The sequence below is a fragment of the Elgaria multicarinata genome, chromosome 3 (genome assembly GCF_023053635.1).
Source record: "Elgaria multicarinata webbii isolate HBS135686 ecotype San Diego chromosome 3, rElgMul1.1.pri, whole genome shotgun sequence".
Lineage (NCBI taxonomy): Eukaryota > Metazoa > Chordata > Lepidosauria > Squamata > Anguidae > Elgaria > Elgaria multicarinata.
In genome coordinates, this window is record NC_086173.1 from 167,898,512 (window position 1) to 167,919,310 (window position 20,799).

Sequence of the window (20,799 nt, forward strand, 5' to 3'; positions counted from 1 at the left end):
ATTACTAAACAACATTTCCTTTTTGAATATCTCCCCCAGCAAAATCAGGCTCAAGGAGAACATTAAGACAGCTCATTATTTATTATTATTATTAATATTATTTATTATTATTATTATTATTTAAAGCATTTTTATAGCGCCGCCTCACCATTTCTGGCATCGAGGCGCTTTACAATATCACATAAAAAAATTCCATAAAAACTTCAGGCGTAATTGAGGGAGGGAGACCATGGGGAAATATGTCCACGAATCCTTACCCAGTGAGGAGGGTCCTCCGTCCCCCTCCTGCAAGATCCACCTGTCCAGCGGCCTCTGTGTGATGCCCGGTGGAGCCTTCTCTGCCTCAGGGAAATCTGTGGGTGCTCTGGCCAACATCCCCTGGACCTGGAGCAGGAGGGAGGATTCCAGGCAGAGAAGAGGGATTAGAGAAGTAAAGAAACGGCTCAGGTCAAGGCCAAGGGCAGCGTTTCCCAATCGCTTTACCTTTCAGGTCACATTCTAAAGTTGATCTACCATCCAAGCCACACAGCACAGGAATTTGTGTCTTTGTCAGGGGGCTAAGAGTTCAATCCTGATATCCAGCATTTTCCACTGTAAACACGGGAGCTTGGGTGTCTACAAATGCTATTCCTGTTCTGTTGGGAGGACTCTGACACTTGTTGAAGAAGGATCCCCTCCTTCCCCAAAACTTCACAAACCCATTCATTTCTCCTGTGATCATAAGAACGTAAGAAGAGCCCAAGCAGGACATGAGTGCAACAGCACCCCAGAAACCCAGAAACCGGAAGGGGCCTACAAGGCCATAGAGTCCAACCCCCTGCTCAATGCAGGAATCCACCCCAAAGCATCCCTGACAGATGGTTGTCCAGGTGCCTCTTTTAGGCCTCTAGTGTGGGAGAGCCCACAACCTCCCTAGGTAACTGATTCCATTGTTGTACTGCTCTAACAGTCAGGAAGTTTTTCCTGATGTCCAGCTGGAATCTGGCTTCCTTTAACTTGAGCCCGTTATTCCCTGTCCTGCACTCTGGAGGATCGAGAAGAGATCCTGGCCCTTCTCTGTGTGACAACCTTTGAAGTATTTGAAGAGTGCTACCACATCTCCCCTCAATCTCCTCTTCTCCAGGCTAAACATGCCCAGTTCTTTCAGTCTCTCTTCATAGGGCTTTGTTGATAGGCATCAGGACTGGATTTTCACCACACGTTCCTATGCATGCTCAAGATTTGGGCTAGTAGCCATGTGTAGCCTTCTCCTCCAGAAATTTATCCAACCCCCTTTTAATGCCATCCAGATTGGCAGCCAACACTTCATCTTGTGGTAGTGAGTTCCATAATTTAACTACATGCTGTGTGAAGAAGTCCTTCCTTTTATTTGTCCTGGGTCTCCCACCAATCAGTTTCATGGGATGACCCCATTGGTTCTAGTATTTTGAGTAAGGAAGAAAAATGTCTCCCTATCCAAATTCTCCATACCATACAGGATTGTTGTTGTGAAGATAACATCCAATCTCTTATTTTAAGTACTTTGTCTTCTTTTAATTTCTTTACCAATCCCTCTTTTAAATTTTCAGGAAACTCCCTCATTACCACCACGGTTGTTATTGGGGAAATGACTGGAACCAATTTCCTTTTATATAATCACCAAATTTCTAACACATTCTTTAAAATAGGGTTCTCAATTCCCCTCCTCCACTTTGAATTATGGTCCTTAAAGAATATATTTTCTAACTTCCAATCTAACCCTTTCCCCTTTTTCTCCTCTAACCAATTTAGATCTCCTATTCCTATTATACTCTCTATTACATATCTCAACTGGTTTGCTACATAATATAATTTAATGTTTGGGAGCCCTAATTCCCCTGTTCTCTGCAATTTATACCATATTTTCTTATTAATTCTTGCTTTTCTATCTCCATTACAAAAATTGTTAACCATAATTTGCCAGCTCTTTATTTCCTTTTCCGATATCTTAATTGGTAACATTCTCAACAAAAAAATATTTTTTGGTAAAATCCTCATTTTTATCAGCGCTATTCTCCCAAACCATGATAATTTTATCTTTTTATATTCCTCTAACTTGTTGCTTTAAATTATTAAAAACTTTCTCTTCCATATCTTCCCAATTTTTTGTAATCTTAATTCCTAAATATTTAATTGTTTCTTTTAATTTGTTTTTCCTTTACCTCCCCTTCCTTTTCTTCCACTTTGCTATAATTAAACAGCATCATTTCTGACTTTGACCAATTTATTTGTAATCCAGTCATTTCCCCAAATTCCCTCAGATGGTATTTTATCCGATCCATTTTCTCCAAGGGGTTCTTAATTGTCAATAATGTGTCATCTACAAACATGCTTATCTTAATTTCCTCTTCATTCCCAATCCCCTCTATGTTTCTATCCTTTCTAATTACGTTGGCCAAGACCTCTATAACTAATACAAACAGGACTGGTGAGAGTGGACAACCTTGTCTTGTTCCTCGGGCAAGTAGTATTTGTTCTGTTATCCCATCATTTACCACCACTGATGCTACATTTCGTGAATATAACTGGTTTATTAATCCTTTAAATCTTTCCCCAAATCCCATTGTTCCTATTATAATTTTTAATGCTTGCCAGCTCACGCAGTCAAAGGCCTTAAAAGTATCTAATGCAATTATTCCCGCTTTTGACTTCTTCCTTTTTATTTCATATATTATATTTAATAATCTTCCCACTAAATTATGCATCTGTCTCCCTACTACAAACCCACATTGGTCCTTTCCAATATATCTAGATACAAATATATTCATTCTTTTTGCCATTATCGCTGTTAAAATTTTTGCATCTTGATTGATTAATGATATGGGTCTATATGAATCCGGAACAGTTAGATCTTTATCAGGCTTAGGAATTAATACTATTAATGACTGTTCCCATGATGGCGGGATCATATCTCCCTTTATTATTCCATTATATAGTTTCATTAATTTCCTAACTAATATTTTTAAAAAAGTTTTGTAATACTCCGGTCCCAATCCATCTACCCCTGGGGATTTCCATCCCTTTCGCTTATCTATGACCCCCTCTATTTCCATTTCCATCACCAATCCTTCCATTAGTTCGCTATCTTCCTCCTGTAATCTTATCTTTATATGTTTTTCAATATATTCTCTAATTCTTGTCACGGGTGTATCTCCTGCCTCATAAAGCCCTTGATAAAACGCTTGAAATATTTCTATTTTCCCTCTCATTAAATTACAAATTTCCCCTGTTTTATCTTTAATTGCCCCAATTGTGTTCTTTGCCTTCCTTGACTGCGTGGCCCTGGCCCACATTCTAGAATTTCTATTATTATTCTCAAAGAATTCCCTTTTTAAATAAACCAAATTTCTCTGGACTTCCTCTATGTTTTTATTTTCTAATTCCTTTTTCTTTGCTTGTAATATTACCAAAATTTGTTTTTCTCTATTTTTCAAATATTCCTCTTCCAACTTTTTAATTTCCTCTTCTAATTTTTTTTGTTTTTTCTCTTGTTGTCTTCTTAAATTACATGTTCCATGAATAAATATACCTCTTACCACTGCTTTCATCGTATCCCATAAAATTGCTTCAGAACTTTCCCCATTATCATTAATCTCCCATGTCTCCCATAATTCCTTTTTTATCTTTTCCACTATCTTATCATATTTTAATATTTTAGTGTTCATCCTCCATCTTTTTGCTTCTTTATAATCTTTTCTAACTCTGAACTCCATATTTACTAATGCATGGTCTGTTACCTTAATAACTCCCACCTCTGTATTCTTAAATCTGGAGATTAAACCCTTTGAGACAAAAATATAATATATCCTGGAGAAGCTCTTAAAAACTGGCAAATAAAAGGTATATTTTCTGTCTCCTCCTTTCAGCCAACGCCACACATCCTTCAATTCATTTTCATCTATCCATTTTTTTAAACCTGTAATGTTATTTCTTCTTTCCCTGATAGTGGGATTTGATTTATCTTGCCTTTTATCCAAAACCATATTAAAATCTCCAGCTATTATTAAATGTCCTCTGTGGATATCCTTCATCTCTCTAGACTGTTCTTCATAAAACTCGATTTGCTTCTCATTTGGGGCATAGATGTTGACCAATGTATAATATTCCCCCGCCATTTGCCCCTGAATTATAAGGAATCTACCTTTTACATCCCTTTTAATCTGTAATACATTAAATCCATGTTTATCTGATATTAAAATAGCAACCCCCCGTTTTTTTGAAGTACCAAAGGCTTTCTCATATGTCACTGCCCATCTTAACTTAAGTTAATTCTTTCCATCTTTTATTTGTTGTGTTTCCTGTAAGAAAATAATGTCCGCTTTATCCTTATTTAGCATCATTTCTATTCTCTTCCTTTTCACTACTGCCCCCAATCCTTTAACATTCAGTGTTGATAACTTAATGTTCTTATCCATATTCTGTGTTTTTTCTTCTTTGTTGATCCCTTTTGTGTCCACCCACATAAACACATTACTTAAACTTAATACAACAAAAATTCCCCCCAACCATAATGCCACCCTCCCCCTTCCCCCACCCTCCTCTTCCTCCCTTCCCTTCCCTCTTCCCTCCCTTCCCCCTCTTTTTCTCCCCCCTCTCTTCCCCCAGGGTCCATTCACCCCAGCCATGGTTGATCCCAACCATAAGGGGGGGGAATGGATCCCTCAGTCCCGATGCAGTGACCCCTTCCTCTCTCGGTTATGCTTATATCATCATCTCCTCTCCCTCTGTTTTAAAACCCATCCTTATTTACTTCTGACTTGGTCCTGGCCGATCTTCCTCCAGTTGACTTGGTCTTGGCCTTTCTTCATCCTTCTCCAGCCCTAATTCTCATAGTTTGGACATCCCTTGTTCCAGCGATGTTATTTTTTCCTGCTTCCCCTTCCAAAAAAAATCTCAGGAACATAGGATATCCCCATGAATATGTAATTCCCTCGCGCTTTGCTGCTATGCATAATCTGACACTCCTCCTCCATGCGATGGTCTCAGGACATAGATCGTATTGGAGCATCTTGGTAGGTCAGCGTTGACTTCTGTCTGATTTTCTTCATAAATTCATCTTTTTTATAGAAATTTGCGCAATTCACCAAGATATCTCTAGGCATCATTCTGTTTCTTCCCCCAGTGACTCTATGAACTCTTTCTATGTCATAATCATTCCAAATTATATCTTCGGCCATTTCTTGGAGCCAACCCAAAATCTTCCTTCTCAGGTTTTCTCCTGCTTCTTCAGGGAAATTGCGTATGCGCAAATTTACTCTCCTGCTGTTGTCTGATAACTGTATTAGTCTCAGTTCATTCTGTCCAAATCTTATATTATGTTGTCTTATCTCCTGATGGTTGGCCTCCACTTTTTTCTCCAGTTGATTCACTTGTGCATTCACTTTGTCTATATTTGCTTTCATTTCAGCCATAGATTTAGTAACCCCTGTCAATACCTCTTTAACTATGACCTCTTTCATAGCTTTGCTTTCTTTTTTCATTTTTTCTTCCATTTGATCAAGTAATATTTCATTATTTCTCTGTGTCATCTCCCGGATTTTTGTAAACAGATCCTTGCCGCACTTCCTTGTGCCCCCAGAAATGTCTACTGCCTGCCTGCCTTCCCTCCCTCCTCCCCCTGGGAGCTGTACAACATGATGGGCTTTGTGGTTCAACCCCACAAGCCTGCGGCATCCTTCTTCTATGCCTGTCCTCCTCTGTGCCCACCTCGCAGGGATGGTTTGTGTGTGTCTTGCTTTGACTCAGGGGATAAATCCTTCCTGTGCTTACTTAGACTTTTTGAAGTTCCAAATCAATTTTTCAAGTGTGGAAGAAGATTCATATTTAGGGTTATCTACTCCCCAATTCATGGCACATTGGGATTTCCTTTGAAATGGCCATGAATAAAGCCCATTGAGCTTCCTGCAGCTTTAAATCCCTGAAATTATGGAGTGTCCGATTTTCAAAAATCCCCAAAAATCAGGGGAGGCTTGGATTTGCTTGAGGCTTGGCATACATGTGTATACGTGCATGAGGTGTCATGGTGCCTAATTTGACATTTCTAACATGAAAATTGACGGAGATATCGAAAGGGGTGTGAATTGGGATTAGGAGTGATGTGTTAGAGGTTAAAGCCCCGCCCAAAATCAGGGGATGATGGGATTTGCTTGAAACTTGCCATGAATGTGGATGTGCCTGCTTCCAAGTTTTTATCTGTCAAAATGTCGGAGAAAAGTCCATGTCTGAAAATGGGGTGTCCGGTTTTCAAAAATTCCCCAAAAATCAGGAGAGGCTTGGATTGGCTTGAGGCTTGGCATGCATGTGTATACATGGATAAGCTATGGTGGTGCCGAGTTTAAGGTTTCTAACATTAACAGAAAAAAAGTTGTAGGCTTTTTTGGATTTCAATGCAAGCCTATGGGGGGAAGCGGAGCTCCGATCCGGAGCTTCACAGCGAACCGGAGCGGATGGGAAGCGAAGCGGATTGGGGGGTCCGTGCACACCCCTAGTTTTTAACAGCCCTCAGAACTGTTGTTTTTAAATGGATACTGTTTTTATGTTTTTGGTGGTTTTAAATTTTGTACACTTTTTAAAAAAATGTTTACTGTTTTTAACCTTTGTGAACCTCCCAGAGAGCTTCAGCTATGGGGTGGTATATAAATTAAATAAATATAAATAAATATATAAGATGTTTATGATAGTAACTGTAGAGCAGGTGATAAAGCCAAGCAGACATGTGGTTTGAGGTAACAAAACAAAATAAAATATTTTTGTTTAGCTGATCTTAGTTATTTCAAATTCAAGTCAATCTGTTTTATCTACTAGTTTTAATAAAAACTGTGATCTTAAGACACTTAAAATCTTATCTCCTTTCACTCTCCACACCACTGACAATCCTAATTGACACTCCCAACCAACTAACCAACCACCCCCAAGCTCTAGACTCCCCCATTTATGCTCCTCCCCCTTTCACAGCATCATCAGCCACACCCACTCAGTCCAACATTCTGCGCTCACTAGACATACAAAGGCAGACATACCTAAGGGAACAGAACTGTGGGGTAATACAACAGCTTTGCTCACAGTGCAGGCCCTAAGTGACATCGAAGAATTCACTCCGGTGAGAAGCCCGATAAATGAAACACTCTAAGCTCAGGAGACCGCACACGGGGCGGATCAGTCCGTGGCTACAAAGATGCGTCAGTCCGTGGCTTGTGGGAGAAGCAGGGAAGCCACCAAGTGAGCAGCGGCTCTGCCGGCTCTCCCGAAAGCCTCACAAGAAGGGGACCTTCTGGGAGTGACATGTCTTTGTAGCGGTGTGTCCCGCTGTATCCTGAGTTGGGAAGGAAAGAAATGGGTCAGGGCAGCATTTCCCAATCGTTTTACCTTTCAGGTCTCATTGTAAAGTTGATCTACTATCCAAGACACAAAGCCATGTGTCTTTGTTAGTGGGCTAAGATATCAACCCTGGCATAAGCAAAGTGCTTCAACACCCTCCAAAAACCAGCCAGGAGGAAAGACAGAACCTCCCAGACATTCCCTGACATGCAGCATCTTCCGCTGTAAACACTGCAGTTTGGTGTCTACAAATGCTATTCCTGTCCTGTTGGGAGGACTCTGCCACTGGCTAAAGAAGGATCCCCTCCTTCCCCAGAACTTCACAAACCCATTCAATTCTCCTGTGATCATAAGAACAGCCATTTTGGATCAGAACAAGGGTCCATCTACTCCAGGATTCTCTCCCCACAGTGGTCCATCAGCTGTTGTCCATGAACTCACAAGCAGGACATGAGTGTCACAGCACCCTCCAGCCCATGTTCCCCAGCAACTGGTGTACATAGACACACTGCTTAGGATACTGGAGGTAGGATATAGCCATTCATAGCCTTCTCCTCCAAAAATATGTCTAACCCCCTGTTTAAACAGCCCAAATTCATGGCCATCCCTGCATCCTCTGGTAGGGAATTGCATATTTTAACGATGTACTGTTAATGTAACGAGGGCCTGCTCTACACATGAAGAACAACTATACTTGCAGGTGTCATTGGAAATTGGGGCATCCCTTCCTTAGAGGACATGTAAAATAAAGTTGAGAGAAGTATTAAGAACACAGTCCCTGTTAGTCACCAGGATGAAATGCTCTCACCTGCTCTTGGTCCTCTGCTTGGCTCAGGAGGAAGCCTTCTGCCAGGGCCACCGCCTGGGAACTGGTCTCCGCTCCACACTCTCTGACCCAGGTCTCCACCTCCGGGGGCAGGACAGCCAGGAACTGCTCCAGGACCACCAGGTCCAGCATCTCAGCTTTCGTGTTCCTTTCTGGCTTCAGCCACTGGCGGCAATGGTGGTGAAATTGGCTGCAAACCTCTCGGGGCCCCATGGCCTCCTGGTAGCAGAAGTCCCTGAAGTGCTGAAGCTCCGTGTCTGAGCAGGTGTTGCTCCCAGGCTGGTCCTCCTGCACTCTTCCTTCCCAGGGCTCTGCACGGCTCCCTTCCTGGATGTTTCCTGCCTCAGGGCCTGTAAAGCTTTGCTCTTCCATCTTCACTCTCTTCTGCTCCCACCAGGACTCGAAACAGTCTCCTTCCTTGGCTGCCAATTTCTCCTTTGAGGCAGGGACTGCCCTGTAGGAATTAAAATGGAGAGTGTGAAGGAGGCACACCAGGGTTCCCCGTGAGAAGGTTCCCACCTTCAGCTGCACAGATTAACAACCCTGAGGAACAGCCTTGGCCTACCGGCTGCCTTGGCCAAACCTGGTAACGGAGCCGGATGGCTGCTTGACTGATCATTCTGCCGAAGGACAGCCGAACAACGCCCCCCCCCCCCCGGGCAACAAGGCCCATGTGCCTTCCCCAATAAGTTGATTCTTGTAAACACCAGCCTGGCAAGGTAGGCCAGAAATTCAGAGCTGATATTTCAAGGGGGTGTCAAGGAACCCTGGAAAGGCCAGTCCCTCTAAGTGGGATCGCTGAGTGGTGGTCAAAGACTCGAAGACATGGTTCTCTCTTTTGAGAAAGTTTATTACAAGCAGCACTTAGCACTGCAAGGCGGAAGCCCTCAGAGGACCCAAGGAACTGCCCGCTATTTTTAGGAAAGGGTTAACCTCCTTATAGGGTCAGTCCCCTTCGAAACAAGGCAGAACCTCTCCATGGATACGCCAATCATAAAACAGTAACAGGTAAGCCTCAAAGCCAGTTGTAAGCAAGGATTTTACGCATGTGCAGGGTTCAATATTTTTAAGGACAGAAAAACAAGACGTCAATGATTACTGAGAAACTTGTGCCCGTCTGTTCATTTCACGGTTAGCTGTTTCTACCAGGACGCCTTCTAACAGTCCTAGTAGGCACACAATCGTGTGAAAGTAGTGTTTCAATACCCTTCACAAGACTTCGTTTCATGGTTGCAACCTTAATACATTTTCCAGTTACTGCGGAAGCGTAGATACTTTGATTTCCAGAGAACAGGCCCAAAGCAATTATATTCGCACAGGGTGGGCTCAGGGGAAGCCCACATGCCTATTTGCTTGAATTCCTCGACAGGGTGAACCTGAGAAGAACAGACCCCCCCCTCCTTGTTCGTAAGAGCCAGCACCTGCCTCCAAGGGGGCTCCGCGACCCCCGTCCCAAAGGAACCAGATTTGTGGTCGAAAATGAAGTTCCGACTCTGCCCCAACGAGAGAGAGAGAGAGAGTAACCAGAGCTGAATTAATGCCGTTAAAAGTTAATAATGTGTGAGCGTTTATTTTAAAAGTTAAGCTAGAAAACACTGAATACTTTTTCAGCTTGTTAAACACATGAAATATGCCACTAAGGCAGTCTTAAGAGATGAATGATTTAGGGTGACCCTATGAAAACGAGGACAGGGCTCCTGTATCTTTAACAGTTGTACTCCAGTACGACAATGGAACCAGTGACCAAGGGAGGTTGTGGGCTCTCTCATACTAGAGGCATTCAAGAGGCAGCTGGACAACCACCAGTCAGGGATGCTTTAGGGTGGATTCCTGCATTGAGCAGGGGGTTGGACTCGATGGCCTTTTAGGCCCCTTCCAACTCTATCTTTAACAGTTGTGTTGAAAAGGGAATTTCAGCAGCTATCATTTGCATACATGGATCACCTGGTGAAATTCCCTTTTCTATGCCCTCTCTGCTCCCAGCACTTGAACCCCAAAATTGCACCAGAGTTAAAGCGATTTCTCCCCACTCTCAGGATGTGAATATCGGGCTCACTTAATACATCAAAGAGGGACTTACTAAAACCAACAGCAGGCTCCCTTCTTAATAAACAAAAGCGCCCCAGGTTTTATTTCGAAGGCCTCGTGACCAAAGCGACTTGTTAATTTTGCTTATTCACTAGGTTTGAATCAGAGAGGGCAAACAAAACCAAAAATGCAATGCAAACAGGACACCAGGGCAGCCTTCGGCCCGCAGGGGGGACATTCCTCCTCCCCACCCGGCACCTTTCCTCTTGGGTCCCTCCCAGACACCCCCCTTTCTCCAGCCTTCCCTTCCGCGATCCCCTACTTATGGGGAGGGAAGGAGGTGCAAGGCGGGGGGGGTCTCCTGGAGGGGCTCCAAGTGGGTCAGTCCCCTGGGGGGGGCTCGGGACTCCCGCTCTCTCCCCACCCACCCCTGCCCCAAACCTGCACCCCCTGTCCTGGGGGGCTCTCTTTCCTCTGTCCCCTCCCCCCTGGGACCCCCTTGCAATCTGCACTCACCGGCTCCGTTGCTGGAGAAAAGAGGCTGCAGGCGGCAGACAGACGAGGCTGGCAGGAGCAGGGGGGAAATCCCAGGCTCCTTTGCAATTGGGGGGGGGAGGAAGTGTGGGGCCGGAAGGGAGGGGCCTCATCCAGCCTGGGCTCTAGGACCCAGCCCCCTCTCTCCGCCTCTTTAACCCTTTGGTGGAGGCAACACTAGAGAGCCGCAGAGGCTCCTGGCAAAGACACGGACCTGGGAAGGGGGCTTTTCCATTGGGGGGGGGGGTCTTTTATCCCCTCTGCAGCATCGCCGCCCCATCTGCTCCTGGGGGCTTTGTGGGATCCAGAGCCATAAAACAGCGTCCCCCAACCTGGTGTGATTCCAATTCGACCAGCTCTTATCAGGTGTGATGTATAGCTATGATGTTTCATCTAATTCTCCCCGGGGAAGGACAGGTAGCAGATAACTTTAATTTATAGCTATTATGCAAGATACATACGGGAGGAGGCGTTCCTTCAGATAGCCTGGTCCCAAGCCGTTTAGGGCTTTAAATGTTAATACCAGCACTTTGAATCGGGCCGGACCTAGACTGGCAGCCAATGAAGGTGGAAAAGGACTGGAGTGATGTGGTCTCGTCGGCCAGTCCCTGTTAGTAAGCGTGCTGCCCTGTTTTGTACAAAAGTTGAAGTTTCTGGACCATTTTAAAGGCAGCCCTACATATAACGCATTGCAGTAATCCAACGAGAGGTTATCAGAGCATGGATAACTGTAGCTAGGCTATCTCTGTCCAGATAAGAGCGCAGTTGGTATTTGATTTGATCTTGATCCCCTGTGGATATGAATTAATGGGCTTATTCCTTTCCCAGGGATTGCAGTTAGATCCAGATCAATCCAACGAGGTGGAGCCCTGGAAAAAATGGGGCTAAATCTCTCTTGGAATGGAGAAGGGAAATGTTTCCACCTGAAGTAATCCCATGGAAAATCACTTCCTTTGGTAGAAAAGGAAAGAATAATGCAACCTTATTACTGCTATTATGCTCTTTTAAAAAATGTAATACAAATCGGGCCCTTTCAGAAGACACCTTAAACCATGGCTTTAAACATGGTGGTTAAGCCAGAATTCCAGGCACCCGCAGTTGCGCTCCTTCCCGACATCTGCACGGGAAGGAAGCCAAGTGTGAATCTTTCAGCCCCATGCCTCTGGGAAAGTAAAACAAACAAACAGAATAGGGAGGGGAGAGGAACAGGGCTGTTCCTCCCCCACTTTTAATTTTTTTTATAATCTGTATCTGGGTATCTCCGCAGATACAAATAATTTTTAAAAAAATAGGACAAAACATGGCTTGCATTCTACGCACATGCTCAGGAATATATGATTTACAGCAATACTAATGACTAATTACATATCAGGAAGTTCTTTGTGTTATGTGCCATTTGGAGTTTCTTCAAAGGAGGGCAGGTTGGTCACCTGCTGTGTTCTGTGCCTTCCCCCACCCCTGGTGTGTTTCCTGCCATTCCTCCATTGCGTTCATCTCATGGTGTTGATGTTGGAACAAGGAGGTTATCATCTGCTGGCTAGAAATGTTGGGAAGCCATCTGTCAGGGATGCTTTAAGGAGGATTCCAGCATTGAGCAGGGGGTTGGACTGGATGGCCTTGTAGGCCCCTTCCAACTATGCTATTCTATGATTCTAATGTAAAGAATAGGATCCCGGTACAGTTTAAAACAGGGAGAGGAAACAAAACGCAATGCAAACATGACACTAGAACACCTTTTGTCTAACAAATGTGGTTCTTCAACACCCTGTTAAACTGAGTTCACAAGAGGAGTCTCTTCCAACTTTGCTCTGGGTCTGCAACATCCTGTTCTTCAGATCTCTGCCTGGGGATAGAGAGCTGCACCTTCCTTTTAACACCACACCATCCCTGCTCTCTTTCCTTCCTTTTCTGCAAAAGTTTAAACTATAATGTTACGTAATTGAAAGCTTTTAGCATTGCATCCAACTAGTTTGGACTGGTGGAAGTTGAAGTAGAGCTAAATAACAGTTCAACTGCTGCTAGTTGGGCCAAGTAGTGTTTTCATATAGTTTTCTAACAGCTCTACCAAAAGTTAAACTGTAGAGTATTTTGCACAGCGTACCCATGTATTTCATTGTAATCATTACATGTTTCACATTTTGCTTCCGTGTGAGATGTCCTTTTGCATTTACTTCCTTTATGAATCATGCATATCTTAAGGCACCCTTTATGGCATGCTTGGTTTCTTTAACGAGTTGAAGGAGTATTCAACGTTTTCTTGCTTAGGTTTTAAAATAAACTTTCACACAAATTGAACTTGTAATCACATAAATTCAGCTGTGGTTATACTGTCTCTCTCTCTCTCCCATTGGAGCAGAGTCAGAACCTCTTTTTCAACCAGGAGCCTGATTCCTGTATGACCAATCTGGAGACCAATCTGAGACACGTCCTGGGTATTAAGTTGGCCACAGCTGGATCTAATTCATGCAGCTCTCTGTTTGAATTCCTCAAGGAAAGTCCTTGCCTGAAAAGTGAAATTGGGAGCAAAAGAAGGAGACTTTTTCGATGCCTGGTGGGAGCAGAAATGGAGAAAAGAGGAAAGATAGAAGAGCAGAAGTTTTCTGGCCCTGAGGCAGGAAACATCTCCGGTATCGTCCAGGAAGGGAGCAGTGCAGAGCCCTGGGAAAGAAGAGATCAGGAGAACCAGCCCGGAAGCAACACCGGCACAGACCCTGAGTGCCAGCGCTTCAGGGACTTCTGCTACCAGGAGGCCGAGGGCCCCCGAGAGGTTTGCAGCCGACTCCACCACCTTTGTCGCCAGTGGCTGAAGCCAGAAAGGAAAACGAAAGCTCAGATGCTGGACCTGGTGGTGCTAGAGAAGTTCCTTGCTGACCTGCCCCCAGAGATGGAGAGCTGGGTCAGAGAATGTGGAGCAGAGACCAGTTCCCAGGCGATGGCCCTGGCAGAAGGCTTCCTCCTGAGCCAGGCAGAGGACCAGAAGCAGGTGAGAGCATTTCATCCTCATAACTCCAAGGGACAGTGTCCTTTATATGTTCTGTCTTTCCTCCTGGCTGGGTTTTGGAGGGTGTTCAAACACTTTGCTTATGCCAGGGTTGAACTCTTAGCCCCAAATCACACATCCTTATGGGCTCCCCTGACTACGACACAACTTAGTTTGTTGTGTGGATTGGATTGCAGATAACTTTAGAAGGAGCCCTGAAATGCAAAGAGATTGGGAAACGCAGCCCTTGGCTGTCACCAGACCCATTTCTTTCCTTCCTTCATCCCTCTTCTCTGTCTGGGTCCTCCCTCTGTTCCAGGTGCAGGAGAAGTTCACCAAAGCACCCACAGATTTCCTCGAGGCGGAGAAGGCTCCATTGGGCACCACACAGAGGCCGCTGGATGGGTGGATCTTGCAGGAGGGTGACGGAGGACCCTCCTCACTGGGTAAGGATTAGTGGGACATATTTCCCCATGGTCTCCCTCCCATAATTAGGCCTGAGCTCCATTCATGTCCTTCTTGAGCTTGATTTTTCAGGTGGAGAGAAACTCTTTTTCTCTAGATACTCAAAAAAGATATGTTCTTTAGTAATGTGGACAAACACTGAAAATGCTTAAGAACGTTGACTTATCTCCCCTCCTTCTTTGCTTTCCTCACAGGGAGTGGAAAGACCCACAGAGAGAGTGAACTGATCCTGGGGGATCCTTCTAGGCCTCCTTCCCTTGGTGGTGGAGTGGAAGCAGTTTCGGCACAGCCAGGGCAGGTAGGGGAGTCCTGGGGGCCTCTGTTCCCTTCACATCCTGGAAGAACCTGCTCCTTTTCCTTTGCTCCTTTCCAAGATGGCGACTAGGAAGGCTTTGAAAGTCACTCATGAAGCTCTGGATCCTGCAGGAAAATTCTCCAGCCACCTCACCTTTATTGTCTTCATGGATTGCAACATTATGTGAAAGAAGAACATCATTTCTTCTTCTTCTTTCAGGGTCTGGTAACCTTTGAGGAGGTGGCCGTGCATTTCTCGGAGGAGGAGTGGGCTCTGCTGGACCCAGGCCAATGGACTCTGTACACAGAAGTCATGGAGGAGAATCGTGGGATCCTGACCTCTCTGGGTAAGGAATGGGACCCCTCTGGGTAAGGCTCCCTCTTTGCCTTCTATGTCAGTGCATAGTAAAGATGTCATTGAGGACAACAGTGCCTGGGCCTTGTTCTTGGGATACTCTAGTGCAGAGAAAGCTCACCAGTTGACGTACATGAAGGCTTGTGTTGAAAGTACTGCACTGATTGCCTGTTCTCTACTGGACCATGTTTTTGAGGTCTGCTTCATGATTGTTTAGCATGGTAGTGCCCATGGTGCGGTCACAGAATCATGGCATATTTGACTTGGAAGGGGCCTATAAGGCCATTGAGGCCAATCCACTGCTCAGTGCATGAATCCACCGTAAAGCATCCCTGACAGATGGTTGTCCAGCTGCCTCTTGAAGGCCTCTAGTGTGGGAGAGCCCACAACCTCCCTAGGTCACTGGTTCCATTGTCATGCTGCTCTAACAGTCAGGAAGTTTTTTTCTGATGTCCAGCTGGAATCTGGCTTCCGGGAACTAGAGCCCATTATTCCATGTCCTGCAATATGGGGGGATCAAGCAGAGATATTAGCCCTCCTCGGTGTGACAACCTTTCAAGTCTTTAAAGAGTGCTATCATGTCTCCCCTCAATTTTCTCTTCTCCAGGCTAAACATTCCCAGTTCTTTAAGTCTCTCTTCATAGGGCTTTGTTTCCAGAACACTGATCATCCTGTTTCCAAGCCAGTAATGCAAACCATCCCTGTGAGGCGGGAGCAGCACAGAGAGATGCCTTTTCTTTTGCATCCCATAACTAGGAGGCTAGGAGGATATGAATTAAGCTTTGTGATCCTTGCTTCAGAGTTGATTGACTGCATTGTGATCACAGCCATTATTAAACGACAACAAAATAATAACGTTAATAATAGCAGTACTAATTAATATTAATAGCAATAATAATAACGACAACAACAATAAGGAGTTGAACCACAATGAAGGCCAGCTAGACTTCACTGAAGAGGAAAAGCCAGGAGAGCTTGAGCTAGGGGGTGTATAAATATAAAATGTAATAAATAAATAAACAAAGGAGGGGTGGAATTAAAAGCAGCAGTGTTGCTGAATAAACAACAAGAAGTTTTTTTGTAAAAAAGGCTATGTCTGTCTTAGAGGAAAGTGGACGTGCCCAGGGAGAGGGGGAATTATGCCAATTTGACTGGCCCTAAGTAAGTACCAGTCTTTACACTGATGGCGCTATATAAATAAATAATAACAATAATAATAATACCTGACACTTCAACTCATGACAGGCATTAGCTTCTCGGCTGTTTAAGTTTTGGAGGGTTCTGCTGACCCTCCAAGGGCAGGAGTGTGTGCACTGGGCAAGTCCACATGCCCTAGGGGACCTCATCCCCTTGCACCACATCTATTCCGTTGTTCACCAAGGTTAGGGTGGATAGCAGTGCTGTGTTTCCTATCTGTTATTCATTTGCTAAGTATATGATTTCAGGTTGTGTTTATGCATTTGGTGAGGCTACTGTTTTAAAAAAAACACTGGTAAAAGTCCGTTCAGAGACTAAGAAAGAGAAGTTTCCCAGTATCCCAAATTACTAAGTATCCCATTTTGCTTATCCCCCCTCCAACTTTGGGATTTGAGGATGCTTCATCAGGTGATCATGACTGGGAGTTGAATCTGCCTCTCAGCACTTCAAAAAGGTACCTATCCCACTTTTTTTACCTTATTTTTTTAAAAAAATATAGCAAGCAAACCACAGCATGCAGAGTGCTGAAATAGGCTCAAAATGACCCTCACCCAAGACTCTCTAAGCACAGCGAGTTTCAAATAGTTAGCTGGAAAAAACAAAATAGTTATCCGCTAATCCTTTCCGCAATGCAATCCTGTGGGCAAAAAAATCCAAAATGGCGGGCGGAGCGCTCCACTTCTCCTCCGCCTGTGGGGAAGGCAGATCACCCTGGTTCGCTGCTGCGAAGCAGATTACACCCATACCTGAGATATTGAAAAGAACCAGTAGGGTAGAATTGCCACTGTCCAGTCCTGAGTTAAATAATTGGCTAGGACGAAAAGGCAGATTTTAAGTGCCTTTTGTTTTTACAGTATTTTATGTTGTTCATTTATTGTTTTAGCTACTTTGAAACAGTTATTATATACAAAGGAAAGCCCTGTATGCCACTCTAGTTGTTAGTTAGATTGAGCATCGATTGAACTGCCCAGTGAACTTTGGCTATTGGGCGGTATAGAGATGCAATAAATAAATAAATCATAAGAGGGTTTTTAATATATTTGGAAGGATGTGATTCTCCACTTTTTATCCTGTTAATCAAATCAGCAAACTATTTCGTTTATTCTCTATTTCGTAGAGGATTTCTGTTTTTATTCTTTCAGGTCATTGTAAGATAAGCAACAAAAATGGCAGGCACCAGAAAAAGAAAAGTGAAGATCTTTTTGAACAGAGTAATAGGAATGCCCACGGTGGGAAGACCCAGAAGAAAAGCTCTCAGTATGAAAAGACTCAGAAGATTCACCCTACTAAATGTCAACAGTTTCACACAGAAGACAAAAGATTAAAATGCTTGGAGGGTGAAAAGCAACTCAGTTCCAACTCAGAACTTAACCGACATCGAAGAACTCACTCAGGCGAAAAGCCCTATGAATGCCTAGAGTGTGGAAAGAGTTTTGCTTGCATCACACACCTTAAGCTGCATCAAAGAACTCACACAGGGGAGAAACCCTACAAATGGGTAGAGTGTGGAGAGAGCTTTGCTCACAGCATAAGCCTTAAGCTGCATCAAAGAATTCATACAGGGGAGAAGCCCTACAAATGCCTAGAGTGCAGAAAGTGCTTTGCTTGCAGCACAAACCTTAAGCTGCATCAAAGAATTCATACAGGCGAAAAACCCTACAAATGCTTAGTGTGCGGAAAGAGCTTTGCTCGCAGCACAAGCCTTAAGCTGCATCAAAGAATTCATACAGGGGAGAAGCCCTACAAATGCCTAGAGTGCAGAAAGTGCTTTGCTCACAACACAAACCTTAAGCTGCATCAAAGAATTCATACAGGTGAGAAACCCTATAAATGCGTAGAGTGCGGAGACAGCTTTGCTCAAAGCACAAGCCTTAAGCGGCATCAAAGAACTCACACTGGCGAGAAGCCCTATAAATGCCTAGAGTGCGGAAAGAGCTTTGCTTGCAGCAGAAACCTTAAGCTGCATCAAAGAATTCATACAGGGGAGAAGCCCTACAAATGCCTAGAGTGCGGAAAGAGCTTCAGTCAGAGCAGCCACCTTAAGAAACATCAAGGAATTCATAAAAAACAAAAGCTATAGAAGTGCTCAGAGGTTGGAATGCAACTGTTGTTTTTAAATGTATACTTTTTAATATTTACTGTTTTTAGCTCTTGTAAACCGCCCTGGGAGCTTCGGCTATGGGGCGGTATATAATTTTAACAAATAAATGAATAAATAAATAAATAAAATTCAATCACAGATTGCACCTTCCCTCTTGTGAAATGATCCATACAGATGAGAAGCGATATCAATCCATTGTATGTGGAAAGCGCTTTTTATCGCTTCAGAGAATTCACACAGGAGAAAAGCTCTTTCAGTGCTCCTGAGTGGAGTCCAGGACCTACTCTTGATTTTTTTTTTTGCTCCAAGTTGTGGGAGGGGCAGCCTGAGGATTGGTGGGGTCCAAGTAACCCCATTGTCATGGTCAGATCATTTTCTGGTGAGCTTTGGACCCTTGGCGTTACTTCCCCACTGGACTGATGGAATCCAACAGATTTCTGAATGCTCTTGGGGATTCTCCAGTGGAGAGAGCTGGTGATCCAACTGAGGCTCTCATGTCACTGGGGAACAGTGAGACGCAGGGGACCATCCATGTGATTGCCCCTGCGTGCCCTCTCCAGCCCTGTGGATCCCGGCCTGCTCCTTGGTATTCTGGGGAGCTGCGGGCGATGTAATAGGCTGTGCATGAGCTAGCATGCAAATGGTGTAAGAACCAAAGCAAAGGCGACTGAACACGCACTACAGCATGTAATCGTCCCTATTCCGTGGCATTGCGGGCAGCAAAGAAGGCTTATTTTTCTATCTCCATTGTGTCCTTGGGTAGCTGTCCAGGGGAACTCTTCTGGGTGGTCCGTGGGCTGTTAACACCCTCCCCAACCAATGGGGCTCATTTACTTCTCCTCACCTCTCATTCTCTCTTACTGTCAATGATGTCACGCTTACTCCGGTCAAGGAAGCTCGTAGTCTTGGCTTTATATTTGATTCCTCGCTCTCCTTTATTCCTCATATCGAGGAAGTAGCTAAATCCTGTCTGGAGCGTGTTCAGAAGAGGGCAACCAGGATGATCAGAGGTCTAGAAACAAAGCCCTATGAAGAGAGACTGAAAGAACTGGGCATGTTTAGCCTGGAGAAGAGAAGATTGAGGGGAGACATGATAGCACTCTTCAAATACTTAAAAGGTTGTCACACAGAGGAGGGCCAGGATCTCTTCTCGATACTCCCAGAGTGCAGGACACGGAATAACGGGCTCAAGTTAAAGGAAGCCAGATTCCGGCTGGACATCAGGAAAAACTTCCTGACTGTTAGAGCAGTGCTACGGTGGAATCAGCTACCTAGGGAGGTTGTGGGCTCTCCCACACTAGAGGCATTCAAGAGGCAGCTGGACAACCATCTGTCAGGGATGCTTTAGGGTGGATTCCTGCATTGAGCAGGGGGTTGGACTCGATGGCCTTGTAGGCCCCTTCCAACTCTGCTATTCTATGATTCTATGATTCTATGAAATGCTATTTTGGGCTGCATGAATAGAAGCCTCGTGTGGCACAGAGTGGTAAGCGGCAGTTACTGCAGCCAAAACTCTCCCCACGGCCTGAGTTCGATCCCAGCAGCAAGGCTGTCTTAACAGCATTATAGTCCCCCAGGCAAAGCAGAGTACTGGGCCACCTACCCACCCACCCCCACCCCTTCTCCGCCGGAGAAGTCAACGGGGCAACCACCTGGCATGCTTCAGGGTTTATCACATCTTCTTCAGTTTTTTCGTGGGGGGTGGAGTTGAAATCATTAAGAAAAAAAAGAGAGGGTGATTCTTCCCACCCACCCCTTCTCCAACAGCGATCCGCACAGCCAGGTGCTCAGCGTACCTTTCCTGTGTAAGGACTCTCCCTCCCCCCTCAAATAAACACTCCAGCCACCCGGGAGGAGAAAGAATCAGAAGAACTCGCATTCTTTTCAGACCTCCAGGCGAGGGACCAGATCTCTGCAAATTATGTGTAGGGGAGAGCACGCTCCGTCTCCAATCCCCCCACCCTTCCCAAAAAGAAAACCCCAAAGTGAACTTCAAAGCATGGGGCCCCTATGCTTGAGGGGGCCCTGGGAAACTGCGCAGCGTGCCCATGTGTTAAGACGGCATTGCCCAGCGGAAGCTGGTTCTCAGGCAGCCGGCTCAGGTCGACTCAGCCTTCCATCCTTCCAAGGTTGTTAAAATGAGTACTCAGCTACCTGAGGAAAAGGTAACTGCGACTGGGGAAGGCAATGGCAAACCACCCCGCTACAAAGTCTGCCAAGAAAACGTCAGTGAAAGCAGGCGTCCCTCTAGGAGTCAGCAATGACTCAAGTGCTTGCATGAGAGGTTCCTTTCCTAATAGAAGTATAGCTTCCAAATCACGTGAGGTTCTGCTTCCTCTCTATTCGGCCCTGGTTAGGCTTCATCTAGAGTATTGCGTCCAGTTCTGGGCTCCACAATTCAAGAAGGATGCAGACAAGCTGGAGCATGTTCAAAGGAAGGCAACAAGGATGATCAGGGGTTTGGAAACAAAGCCCTATGAAGAGAGACTGAAAGAACTGGGCATGTTTAGCCTGCAGAAGAGAACACTGAGGGGAGGCATGAGAGCACTCTTCAAAGACTTGGAAGGTTGTCACACAGAGGAGGGCCAGGAACTCTTCTCGATCCTCCCAGAGTGCAGGACACGGAATATCGGGCTCAAGTTACAGGAAGCCAGATTCCAGCTGGACATCAGGATAAACTTCCT

The 20,799-nt window shown here is 44.9% G+C and overlaps 2 protein-coding genes across 4 annotated transcripts in view; one reads left to right on the forward strand and one right to left on the reverse strand.

The window, feature by feature from the left end:
• Positions 1 to 20,799, reverse strand: part of LOC134396281 (zinc finger protein 420-like) — a 918,719-nt gene that overhangs the window by 4,310 nt on the left and 893,610 nt on the right. The window lies entirely within an intron of this gene.
• LOC134396491 (zinc finger protein 345-like) overlaps positions 13,237 to 20,799 on the forward strand; it is a 204,703-nt gene continuing 197,140 nt past the window's right edge. The window contains exon 1 of the mRNA XM_063123012.1: positions 13,237 to 13,706. Within this exon, the coding sequence (XP_062979082.1) occupies positions 13,287 to 13,706 (420 nt within the window). The 5' untranslated portion in view covers positions 13,237 to 13,286. The remainder of the gene's footprint in view (positions 13,707 to 20,799) is intronic.